This window comes from Leucopleurus acutus (genome assembly GCF_964270905.1).
Source record: "Leucopleurus acutus genome assembly, chromosome: 18".
Taxonomy (NCBI): Eukaryota; Metazoa; Chordata; class Mammalia; order Artiodactyla; family Delphinidae; genus Leucopleurus; species Leucopleurus acutus.
This window is the reverse complement of record NC_139160.1, coordinates 1179214-1192437: the sequence shown is the minus strand read 5'-3', so window position 1 is coordinate 1192437 and position 13224 is coordinate 1179214. Positions and strand designations below refer to the sequence as shown.

The 13224-nt window shown below is 40.9% G+C and overlaps 1 protein-coding gene across 1 annotated transcript in view; it reads left to right on the top strand.

Moving 5' to 3' along the window:
* Positions 1 to 13224, top strand: part of XPO4 (exportin 4) — a 103627-nt gene that overhangs the window by 18316 nt on the left and 72087 nt on the right. The window contains exons 3-4 of the mRNA XM_082859723.1: positions 1645 to 1786; positions 5932 to 6070. Of these exons, the coding sequence (XP_082715849.1) occupies positions 1645 to 1786; positions 5932 to 6070 (281 nt within the window). The remainder of the gene's footprint in view (positions 1 to 1644; positions 1787 to 5931; positions 6071 to 13224) is intronic.

Genomic DNA, 13224 nt, shown 5'->3' with positions numbered 1-13224 from the left:
AGATGATCTTCGGAGTTCTATTTCTAAAATTCTATGAGTCCCTACAATTTTGCTTCCTTGTTAAAATCCATGGTTAAGAATTTCAGGTCCTTAAAATGTTTACGATTTCAGCAGAAAGTACAGATAGGCAAACAACCATCATTTTCTTTCAAGAAGAGGTTTATAATAAGAGATGATTTGAATTACCTTTATGAGGCAGTACCATATTTCTCCTTAGTGAGCAAAATAGATAGAACTGGTTTCTGTTTCTAGTCCTCTTTGAATAAAACACTTTTTGTTTTTCTCCTGGAACTTTAAACACATCTTTTTATAATAGGTTTACATTTTTGGAAGCTGTTGCTTTATTTATTCATTATATTTTAAGGTTTCTAAATTTTTGTGAGTTCTGATTACCATCTCAATTAGAATTCATGTTAAGATGGCATGGACTAATCAAACTTAAAAAAAAATAAAGGTCCAGATTGGTTCCTCTTACTAGTTTTAATATGTTCAAAACTCCCGTGCTGTAGTCTAGTGTGATAGGAATTGATGTAGGCATACCTTTTCTCGCACATTTTTATAGAAAATTGTGTCAAGATCACTTGTAATATTTTTAAATGGTCTGTGCTTGAAATGGAGGGAAAATGATGTGCCTGCCTATATCTTCATACTCTTCTGAGAAGTTCTTGAAGGTGTTATTCTGTGCCTAGAGGTGTTTCTCGGGCTTCCAGGCACTCCTGTCTAGTGATCTTGGCAAATACCCAGGAGTTGAATCAGACTCTGCATGGGTTTCGCATGATGGTTATTTTGTAGAGCTTCAAAAAATTTCTGCTTTTTCTTGACTTCATTTTGACTGTTTCTCCCTTTTGATAATGCTATTTGGAAACTGATTGTAGTGGTATTGCTGAATTAAAGAAAAAATAGAAAATTAATGTAAAATATTTCTTCGGTATGTTAATTTTCTATTTTTTTCCCCTCCTGATTCAGTTCTTAGTTCGGATACTGTAACTTGCTAGTTAAAGCTGGATCTTTCTGAGTGTAGCTTTGGGATTTTACTCAGTTTGATCAGTATTGCAATCAGAAAATGCACAAGAACTTCTCACCTTGTGTAAATGTGATTCCCCCCCCCTTTTTTTTTTTAACATTTTGAGAAAATGAACATGATTGTGTTTATTTCTGAACTTGCTATTGGAGATGGGCCATCCTGCTGAAAGCTTAATTAATTACTGAACAAACATATTTTGACAGCATGGCTCCTCGCAGATAGTAATGTTCAAAGACTAGTTTATTAGATACTTTTCTGATACAAAGTTCTGTTTTGCACAGGGTGAGAATCTCTTAGGAAATTTTCTGATTGCTTTATATTTTTATTTTATTTTTTTTAAAGCTGTGTTATTTTTTAGTTCTTCATGCTTTGGAAGTAACAGTTGAAGAGAGGTGAGGAAAGTTTGTGAAAATTGTGATCGGTGATTAGCTGCCACCTGCCTGAGGTGTCTTCTGAGAGGAACTAACCTCTTTGTGGTGCTAGAGCAAAGGTCACTGGATAAAAAAGGAACAGGTAACCATCTCATTCCTTGTCTGAAAGTTCTCTTTAAAATTAAGAAATGCAGAATGTTCAGGGGAAGGTGAGCTGCTGTTTGAAGAAGGTGTCTGTTTCCTCCTTAGAAACAAGTAAGGTAGACTACGTCCTCTTTCAAGCTGCCACAGCCGTCATGGAGGCCGTTGTCCGCGAGTGGATCCTCCTGGAGAGAGGGAGCGTCGAGTCACTGCGCACATTCCTCTTAACCTACGTCTTACAGAGGCCTCAGTAAGTGCGCAGGGGAGGCGCCGCCAGACGCTTCCCTGAGCCATCCTTTGGGATGCTTTTTCCTTTACTTTTTAATGATTGACATTTATGGTTAAGCTCTTTGTGGGCTTGTATTTTAAAAACCCACACACGATTGTAGGTTGTTTGGGGACTTAATGAAAGAATACTTTTTAATTTAAGCTTGTGTCACTGGGTTTTGTTTCTTTGAAGAGATTGTGCTTCGATGTTAGGGTTTTTTGTTGTTGTTTAGTTCCGGGATTTTGGTTATAAATAAAAGTTGATCTTTGACTCTGTCGAAAATCCTTTATACTTAACTTGATCTTCTTTTGGTTCTTGGTATGTATTATAAGACGTAAGTGAGTAGCCAGGAGGGTGAGGGGAGATCAGGCACCATTATCAAACCAAACGTTACACGTATATATATGTGTCAATACATAGAAACGTGCATTGAAAAGGTTGTAGAAGAAAAAGTACCAGATTCTTTAATGATTTTTTTTGGATAGGGGATCAGATTTGAGGAATGGGATGAAAGTGAATTTTCTTTTTATATTATACACGTATTGTTTAAAAAATTTACAAGATTGTGTGTATTCATTGCTTGTATGATTTAAAAACAAATGAGGAAAACTATTAGCTGTACAACTTTGGGAGAAATTCATTTACTCTGTATCTTTTTTTTTAAAGTCCCCTTAATTCCAAGTTGTCTTCTAAGACGAGGCAGCGTACATTGTATGTATGCAGTTTGTGCCGTTGAATACTTTTTTCATAGATACTTAGTTTCACACTCAGTGAAGAAAATGTTACATAATCAGAAATGCTGGCAATTCGGAATGTTGATTGACGGCAATAAAGATGCATAAAACTTTCGAGCGTGCTGTCATACCTTTGTTCCTGCTGACTTCACTGACAGCCTCTGAGTTCATAATATTTAATAATAATTACTGGCATGACTTTTGCACTCAGTAAAGTGCTAATAAGTGCTTCACGTATCGAAAAATGTATGAGAGGGAAAAACCAAGTGTTACTTAGCCTGTTAGCATTACAGGTTTAATGGACAGCGCGCTCCAGGGATGAGCAGGTGTACATATCTCTGAGTGAGGGTGTGGCTTATTTTTTCTGATTTTAACAGAATAAGGAAAACTTGCCCCCATTTCAAACCTTTCTCTTCTCCTTCATGCTGGTTTTCTTCCTTTATTTACATTTTAATCCGTTGTTTAATGAACCCTTTTGGGTGGATACCAACTTGCCCTGGAGCTGCTGATTTATCACAGCCCCACCTCCACGCCCCACTGAGCTCGGCCGGTTTCAGCTGTGTTTATGCATGTCATCTCTTGTGTCATCCAGAATCATCTCACTGTAATAATTTTGATTCAGGAGTTATTTTAGAGTTGATTGTAGGGTTCCACATTGAAATAGTTCACTTATATATTGTCTCCCAAACTCTTTCTTTTTTTTGCTGTGCAGCTTGTGGGATCTCAGTTCCCCCACTAGGGACTGAACCTGGGCCATGGTACTGAAAGCCCAGAATCCTAACTACTAGGCCACAGAGAACTCCCCCAAACTCTTATTTTGGAAAAAAGAAAAAAAAGTTTTCAGCCAAGTTGAAAGAGTAGTACTGGGAATAGTACTGGGAACACTCACGTGCCCTCCCTAGTAGAGGCTCAGCCAGCATTTAGTGATGCTACATCCCTGAAGACTGCAGCATGTCTCTTCTAAGAGATCATCTCAATACTCCTGATATAATTACTATATTTATATTATTTAATATAATTCTGACCTCATATTTTGATATTCCCAGTGTTCTGGAAAATGCTGTTTATATCCTTTTCCTCCTTTATAGGTTACTTTTTTGATCCAGGGTTTAGCCTCAGATTACATGTTGTATTTAGTTGTTGTGTCTCCTTTTTTTTTTTTTTTGCGGTACACGGGCCTCTCACTGCTGTGGCCTCTCCCATGGCTCACGGGCCCAGCCGCTCCGCAGCATGTGGGATCTTCCCAGACCGGGGCACGAACCCGTGTCCCCTGCATCGGCAGGCGGACTCTCAACCACTGCGCCACCAGGGAAGCCCTGTGTCTCTTTTAATCTAGAATAATTCTACCTTTTTTTTGTCTTTCATGACACAGACATTTTAATCTTGTAGAATGTCCGATGAATGGATTAGAGTCAAGTTAAAACTTTTGGTGCTCTGCATGGGTAGAATGCTGCAATACTGTAGAATACAGTATTCTATACTGTAGAATACTAAGTACGTAATGTTCTCTACTTCCCATTGCATGCATGGAAGTTTTCCTTTTCTATTTTTTCCTCCTAATTGTGATTAAGATTTGCACAGAGTGAAATGCAGGTACACTTTTTAATTTTTATTTATTTTATTTTTTTGGCCACACCGCATGACATGTGGAATCTAGTTTCCTGACCAGGGATCAAACCCACACCCCCTGCATTGGAAGTGCAGAGTCTTAACCACTGGGCCACCAGGGCACACTTTTTTAAAGGCAGTATGGCATAGTGGTTGAGAAAGGGGCTGTGAGTCCCCCTCTGCCACTTAACTCCATGACCGTGGGCAAATTATTTAACCTCTCTGTGCATTAATTTTCTGATTATTAAATGGAGTGAATAACAGTACTGATAGTACTTTACTAAAAAGATTGTGAGGATTAAGTGTACTAATTTTTGTGAAGTTAGTTTATATAAAGACAGGTCATAGGCACTCAATAAATGTTGGGTATTATTATTTATTTTCCTAGTAATTTATAATTTTTGCCAGTAACAATGTTTAAAGCTAGCTTTATATACATTTCTAGTAGCAGTCAGTGTGTTTGAAACTATCGTGTCCCCTCAAAAGTACGAATATTCCCTTTGGTCAAGTCACACTCTTGCACACAGTAGGATCTTTGCTTTTATTCACTTAGTGAATGCTTCAAGTCTGTTTTGAAGGAATACTTTTCGTTCTTGACAGAGCGAGACACGTTCGTTCGTTTGTATGAATGTCTGGTGAGTGCGTGTTATGCAGCAGGCGGCGTGCTTTTCTGTGGGACTACAGCAGCATGCTCGGCGCGGCGCGCTTCGTGTTGTGTGAAGTGTGAGGGAGCCCTTCTGTGTACTGACCAGCCACGTGCAGAGAGTGGCATTTACAGGCCAGGAACTGAAAGAGGTTTGGTGTAGCTGTGGTCATGAGAGTGCGTGGAGGGGCTGCGATGAGAGGGGAGCAGATCCCTGGCCATGAAGGGCCCTAATTAGAAGTGGGTGGCCATATCGTTTATGTCCAAATGGGGACACCTTTCAGAGTAAAAGAAAGCACTATTCATCATTGTTCTGGACAGCGGGTAAATTGGGAGTACCCCAGGAAGGCTGGGATGGGACCCACTGCTTATAAGCCGTGTTAGGGAATTTGGGTTTTATCCCAAGGGCATGTGGTGGTTGTATCTGTACGGCATTCTAGAGGCTGGATTATAGTTTAGGATTATGTTTTCTGAGCCTTCTTTTTAAGAAACCGTTGTGAAAAGGCAGTTAAATCCGTGTGCCCTTGTGGCCCAATGGCCCTTTGTAGGAGGTCTCCATCTGAGGTGGGTGCTTCTGCCACCACACTGAGGGACAGATATGAACATTAGATATGAACATTTACAAAGGTTTAGAAGAGCGTGTATGTTTCCGTAATGTTGTATCTTGGCTAGCTAGCATGTTGCCTTTCCATGTTAAAGGGAATGGATCTAAGATGATACTGCTGGTTGGAGATGGAGATTAGGTCCGAATGTGGCTCTTAACTGGTAGAATGTTCATCTGGCTTAGTGAGCTGATAACACCACCCGGAGCTGCTGACACTCACGTAGCGCTTAGTGTGCACGGGGTGCAGTGTCAAGAATATGTAATTCTTGTGACAGCCCTGTTACTGTTATCCCCATTTCACATGTGAGAAAACTGAGGCTCTGAGTGTGAACGGTCTTGCCCAGGGTCACATAGCCAGTAATAACTGGAGTGTGGATTGGAACCCAGGTCTCTGGCTGTGGAGTCAGCGCATAACCAGGAGCACGCTACCTCAGATGTGAGCCGTGCTGTCAGCAGCTGCAGGCACAGTGAGAAATTGGGGAGTCTTTTTATATTGGATTTGTGTAAAAGTTTTCACAATGATTTTTATGTTTTACAGCCTCCAAAAGTATGTTCGGGAACAGATTCTATTAGCAGTAGCAGTAATTGTAAAACGAGGATCATTAGATAAATCAATTGACTGCAAAAGCATTTTTCATGAAGTCAGCCAGTTGATAAGTAGTGGCAACCCCACTGTGGTAAGTGTGCTAACTATTCGTAAATACTTAAAAGTTTTATTTTGTATTACGCAAATACCGTTATAGCAACAGTAATGGATATCTACATAAAAGAAAAAAGGCACAGTCTAAGAAATCAAGCAATTTCCATTTGTTCATGTTTTCCTCTAGTCCGTTTTTTACATGTGTACGTACTGTAGATACAGTATACTTTGCTTTTTCATTTGATTGTTTTTTATGTTGCCAGTGTTCATAGTCATCATAAGTTCATAAACCTCGTATGGTTTTCGTAATCCTGTTTAATGGTGTCAAATATTACAAGCTAATGTACCATAATATTCTTAACCATTTCCCTTCTGTTGAACATTTCCCCCTATTTTTAATAAACCTTTGACAAGTACTAGTGATAATGGAAATGTGAATAAAATATAAAATGATATCTGACATAAAAATTCTTAAATGTTGCAATACTAATAGGCCAAGGTATGCCATGACTACCAGGTGTGACTGTCAGCTTCCTGAGTTTTCTGGGAAGCCTGGTTGGTTTTTCCCCTCTCCATCTCCTGTCTGCCTGTGAGAACCGGTCAGCTGGGAGGGTGACGGGTTGTGGCCGCCCTGTCAGAGGCCAGAGGAGCTGGAGCTGGTGTTACTGATCAGCTGTGGTTGTTGGCTGGAACCATTGACTTTTATCAGCTGGGTGAGATTTAACTCATGTTGAATTGGGGTTGGCAATACCTAGCTCTTTTTTTTTTTTTCTTTTTTCATTGAATTACAGTTGATTTACAGTGTTGTGCCAGTCTTGGCTCTTCTGATTCTCAGGTATTAAATCTTTAAATATTTTGGGTAGTCTATTCACTTTCCCAGTTTCTTTAATCATTTGAAAGATATCTGTGAGGCTGTACCCCTTACGATTCTTTATGGTTGGTGTCTTCAGTGGGCCCTCGGCGTGTGGTGTGATTTTAGGTTGTTTGTGGTGTGAGTTAGGGTGCTGTGGTCATTTTAGGAGGACCGCGTGCACCGTCCCTTCCCTTTCACAGTGTCTGGGTCTCTCCTCGCCACACAGATGTGTGCTCACCTTCCCGCTCCTGCTGTCTGCCCTCCACTCTGCTGGGAGTGACCCAGCAGGGTCTCCACCGAAGGAATAAATGAGCAAGTTGTCAGGATTTCCTGTATCTACCCTAGGTATTTTTTGTTTTTCCTTTGGAATTTTCCTTATCAACTTTATTGAGAAGTAATTTACATGCGTTACTGCGTCCATTGAAAATATACACTTCAAGTGGGTTGTGACAGTTCTGTGTACCAGTGAACAGTCACACAATCAAGATACAGAATGTTTCTATCTGTGTTTTCATTATTGATTGTGTAGATATTGTGTTCTATGTCATTTTTGTGGCAGGTTTCTTCCGAGAGTAGTGCTGTCCAGTAGAACCTTCTGTGTTGATGCAGTGTTCAGTATCTTTCCTCTCCAATGTGTGGGACCGCACTAGCCATATGCTGATTTTGAGTGTTTAAAATGTGACTTGTGTGACCAAGGAACTGAATTTTTAATTTTATATAATCTTAATTAAATTTTATTTGAATTCAGATAGCCACATGTCGCTAATGGCAACCATATTGGACCATGTAGTCTAGAGACTTTAATATCTAAAGGTCTAATTTTATGTTCCTAACACTTAATCTTAGTATTCTAAAATTTAATTGTTTATCTAAAACTAACAACTTCGAAGATGTGCATGTTTGAATCATTACTTTTTTTTTTTTTTTTTTTTTGCGGTACGCGGGCCTCTCACTGCTGTGGCCTCTCCCGTTAAGGAGCACAGGCTCCGGACGCGCAGGCTCAGCGGCCATGGCGCACGGGCCCAGCCGCTCCGCGGCACGTGGGATCTTCCCGGACCGGGGCACGAACCCGTGTCCCCTGCATCGGCAGGCGGACTCTCAACCACTGCGCCACCAGGGAAGCCCAATCATTACGTTTTATGAGTTATTTTGGCTTTGATTTATATAGTGAGGAGCTCTGTTGAAAATAGTCCCCAGATAAGATTCCATTTACAATGTTTTGAGGTGAAAATGATTGGGAAGCTACTTTTTACTAATAATAACCTATATGCTCTCAAAATTCTCTCTATTGGTAGACAGTCTCCCATTTCTGATGAAGAGCTTTGCTCTCGAGATACTGATGCTTCAGGGCTGCCCACATTCATTGTGTCAGTACATCCGTAGTCTTACATTTCCGTGGATTTCTGTTAGCATTTCCTGCCTAACTAATGGCCGTGTGCGCAGTCCAACGGGGACGTCACTGTTGGTCAAGGGAAAATCAAGTGGTGGTCTGACTAGCCAGAACTCGTAGGGAAAAGGCTTGGAACGGAGGCTGCTACTTGGAAATATTATCCCAGCCCCTACTGCTCTAAATCAAGTTACTCTTCATCATTTTGGCTCTCTTCGTAATGTGTCAGGTGACACATTGTTTCACTTGACAATCTGCAGTGAAGGAGTCCAGCTCATTGGATTGACCAGGATTTAAACTTTAGGAACTTAAGCAGCAACTCTGGGATCTCTGCTTTTATGATTGTAGTTGGGTGATCATGTTGACTGGGGTTTCAGTATTAAGGTAGGATTTCTACAGTCTGTTCTCACCCCCACGAGTAGCTTCTTGGCAGCCGGATGCCGAAGGATCTGGAGCCCTGGCCCCTCAGGAATGAGCACACACTCGGGAATTGTGTTCTCCGCTTCCTCTCCCCTGGGTAATTTGACCCACCATAAAAAGTAGGCCCACTGCAACCTGGCAATTGGTTTTTTTGAGCCACTGAAATAACTGATGTTCTGAGAATGATTGGAACAGATGTAGCTGTCTAGTTAGAGAGGATTTTGCTCTGTTCACAGTACATACACTTTGAGGGGAGTGGATAAATTTAATATCCTCGTGAAATATTCCAAAGCAGGAGGAGTTTTTTAAAGTTGAATTTCTGCTAACAGGGTTGAGAACTTCTGTAGCGGTAAGAAGTCAGTAGCGGGGGGTAGAATTTAATTTCAAGATTGCTGGATGAATTTATTTTGGTGACCACACTGAAAACACAACTCAGAAAGCATTCCTGCGTTTATATGGCAAGTTCAGAATTCCTGCCTGGAGCCATTCCTGCTCATTCAGCAGGTCTAAAAAATGAGGTTAGAGGTTACAGACCAGTAAAACATTTTAATCTATCTTCGTCTCTGTCTTCTCAGACTGTTAAGAATTTGTGGGAGTGCTTCAAGAATTTACTTAAGATTTTCTTAGTCTCAGAGACATGAATAGCAGTGGGAGAGAGGTTTAAAACTTTGATAAGAAAGTAAAATGGTAAAATCAGAATATTGATACAATGTTGGCTAGAAACTTTCTTTATAAAGGTGATTTTAAGAGATATTTGAAAGGAAGAGATAACTGACTCTGGTTTTTTTTGGATGAAAGAAAGGGTTGACCTCATGAATTATTAAGTTAGGTGACTAACTTTACCCTTGCACATCTTCTAGAATGATGCTTCCAATAAACCCTAATTGACTGGGAACTGTATGTAGTCTGGCTTTCCTGCTTGCTTTCTAAGAGTGTATTTTTTGGTCCAGCATCATGCTAGTCAAGTATGCATGTTTAAATGAGTTTAGGGGCAGGATAACATGATACAACACAGATTTTGATTTTGGATTTACACTTAGGTTCAAATCCTAGCTCTGCCATTTACTACCTACTTAACTTGAAAAATTGTTTAACTTCTCTAGGTGGTGATTTACTAATACGTGGAATAAATGTGGTAATATCCAGGCCCAGAAGAGGAAAGACAATATTAAGTGCATTTAGTAAGCATTCAGTGAATGTTTGTTTTATGTCCCTAGTTAGTGGTTTCACAGCCCTTTGTTTATAGAATCTTAGGACATGAACTATCATCTCTTTCTATCAAATAATATTTTAAGTGTTGAAAATCAGAAGAAAGTATTTATACTATTATCCATGGACGAAAACTAATTGAGTATTTAAAATATATATAACCAACGTATTAGCTTTCCTTTAAACGCTCTGAGAAGTATCTTATGGTCTTTGTTCTCTGTAGATATTTATGAGTTAAACGATTTCCTGTGGAGATTGTATTTTGTAGCCCCATTCAGTTTTCTGTGTATCGTGATGTCCTCTCAGAGGGACAGTGCTCGTGCGGCTCTTACGTTCTGTGCTGTCTGCTCCAGTCTGTGCACAGGCTGTCCTCCCTCTGTGGCTGCTTCACCTTGCTTTGCAGTGGTGTCAGACCTCAGAGGGGTACATACAGAGGCTTCACTTCCCAAAGAAAGTGGTCAAATTTTTAATTTTAATTAGCATTTAAGCTAAATTTTTAACCTATTTCATGTTTGTTTTAGTTCCTTTGAAAGAAGTAGGCCTATTTAAGTCACTTTTAAAGCTGTTGAACGCATCATTTAAGCCTCCTTTCTTCCTCTTTGCCATGCTAGAGAGAAGAGGGTGAGAAATTCCCCGTGTGCTGCAGTGCTGCCCCGGACGTGATAGCAACTTAATCTCTCTTATCACAAGTCTCATTGATGTTTGCTTAGAGGAGCAGCTGGAAGTCTGCTTTATGTATGGCAACCTTTCATAAAGTTTATTCTTGGTAATAAAGCTCCTGGGGTAAGAGCCAGGCTATTATAAGAGACAGTCCTCTCTCTGAACAAGAGTATTTTATTTTGTCAGCTGGAGTTAGTGTTTGAGTATCTTGTTCTTGTGACAGTAGGCTGGAGAGTAAGGCAAACTGTCTCTGAAGGGTGTTTTTCCACTGTCGTGAAATTAGTGTCTTTTACTGGAAATGAGAATTCTGCTGAAAGATTTTTAATGCGAAGACAGCAGTTACTTCAGTTGTTAGCCAGTGAATTAACTTGTGATTTTTTAGTACTTCAGTGAAAGAAAACATATTAGACTCTTTCATAACCTCGAGACCTCATTGAATTTCTTCTACTTGTTTTACATATTTAACTTTTCTCTTTGAAATTCATCAGTAGGGAAAAAAAATAGGGAGCACATCATTTATTCATTTTCTGCCTTCCCTTGTGTTAATGTCGTGTCAGGCACAGAGGCAAACATTGGTTTATTAATCCAGGTGATGTTTAGTGAGTATGCACTCTATTGCTCTTGTGATGCTTTAGTTTAGTATATATTTTTTTTAATGGATAACTTATTTTGTGATTTTAATTTGGTGGATTGCAGATAACAGTCAAGAAGGACTAAGACGCCAAAACAGGTTTTTTTCTTTTGTTTTTTTTTTTTGCGGTACGCGGGCCTCTCACTGTTGTGGCCTCTCCCGCTGCGGAGCGCAGGCTCAGCGGCCATGGCTCACGGGCCCAGCCTCTCCGCGGCACGTGGGATCTTCCCGGACCCGGCCACGAACCCGTGTCCCCTGCATTGGCAGGGGGACTCTCAACCACTGCGCCACCAGGGAAGCCCCCGAAATAGGTTATTTTTTATGATAAGGATGAGAATACTGTTGCCGCTTCACCTTATATCTTATCAGAACCTGCTACATTTACATAGTACTTTTTGTTGCGTTATCTGATTTGAAGGTTAGGACAATTGTGTGAATTCTGCAGTGTGCAGGGTAATAGCCCTTTTCATAGATAAGAAAATCGAGGCTCAGGTAGATGAAGTGGTTTGCTCTCAGTTACTTGAAGTGGTAAATCTTGGACTCTCAGAGCGCAGATTTTCTGACTTCTTTTTCTGCACTATTGAAAGAGACTGCAGAGCGTTGTTACTCAGAATTTATTGGGAGATAGTTGTGATAACGATTATTGTTTGGTTTCTGACTTACTGAAAATGAAAGCTGTCACTTTGGGACTGCTTGTTAGTGCTGGTCCAGTGGCCAGCAGCAGCGAGTGACAGGCACAGACAGAGTGATTGGGCAGAGCGGTGGGCAGACGCGCATCGGGGCTTGGGGCTCCGCCCCCAAGTGTCGTAGGCTGGGAGCCCTGCCCTGTGTGTTTCAGCAGAGTCCAGGTGCTCTCCTTGTCACCACGTCATGTAATCATTGCCTTAGAAATGATTCTCTTGGAAAATTTTACATGAAGGAAGTTTCATTAAAAGTGTTTGCTTGCTGCATTTGGAAAATTAAGATACTACCTGAATTCTTTATGATCCTGGAGAAGCATTGCCATGTGAGCCTCTTGGAAGTCTAAGATTTGTACTAATGGTACTCTCTACTGGCTTCATCCCTGTTAACTTCAGTGTTACAACCCCATATATGCTGCTTACCAGTCAGTCCGTCACCTTTCAGCTGGTTTCATTGAGGCTCACCTCTCTGCAGTACCCACCACAGGTTTTGTCTCCGACCCTCTGAAGTATTGGCATCACCATCTCTAGTACAGAAATAAGATCCAGCCCTGCCTGAGGCAGAGGCAGCCCTGGAGGCACTGGTCCGTCGGGGGAGGGAGGGGGGTCAAGAGGTAACACACTCGGGGTGACCCCTGACACCTAGAGTGTGAAGCAGGCAGACGGAACGTCCACAAGGGTAAGGACGACAAGAACTTGTGGGTGCCTTTCCCCCGCTTCCTTCCTCCGTTTCTCTGTCCCGAGAAAGAGCTTCCCTAGCTGTCTCAGTGCCCCTGCTCCGCAAGTCACTTTATGTTAGTGAGATTTAATTGATAAATGGTTGTGGAAATGAATAAACGTATCGGGTAATGCGTCTTAGACACACGGTGTGTGCTTGATTCCTCTGTGAATAGGGAGAAGTGCTTTGCTGATCTGTGCAGAGTGCTTTGCTCTTTTAATGTACAATCAGTGCTTCCTATTCATCATTCTCCAGGAATTTCTTAATTAGCACCTCTGAGCCACAGTAGTATAATCTTTTTTTTTTTTTTTTTTGGCCACACCATGCGGCATGTGGGATCCTAGTTCCCCCACCAGGGATCGAACCCGGGCCCTGACAGTGAAAGTGCCAAGTCCTAACCATTGGGCCGCCAGGGATTTCCCTATAATTAATGTTTATGATGCTAATCTCAAATCCTTTCAGGGCTTCCAGGTTAAGGAGCAATTAAACTGTTTGGTTATCTTTTAATGATGAAAATATCTTACTGAATTTTAGTTCTTATAAAGCTGGTAATTTTAGGTGGGTCAAGGCCAGGACATTTGACTTCTGGCATTACCACAAACCATGCTGCATAATTTATTTTTATGTATTTCT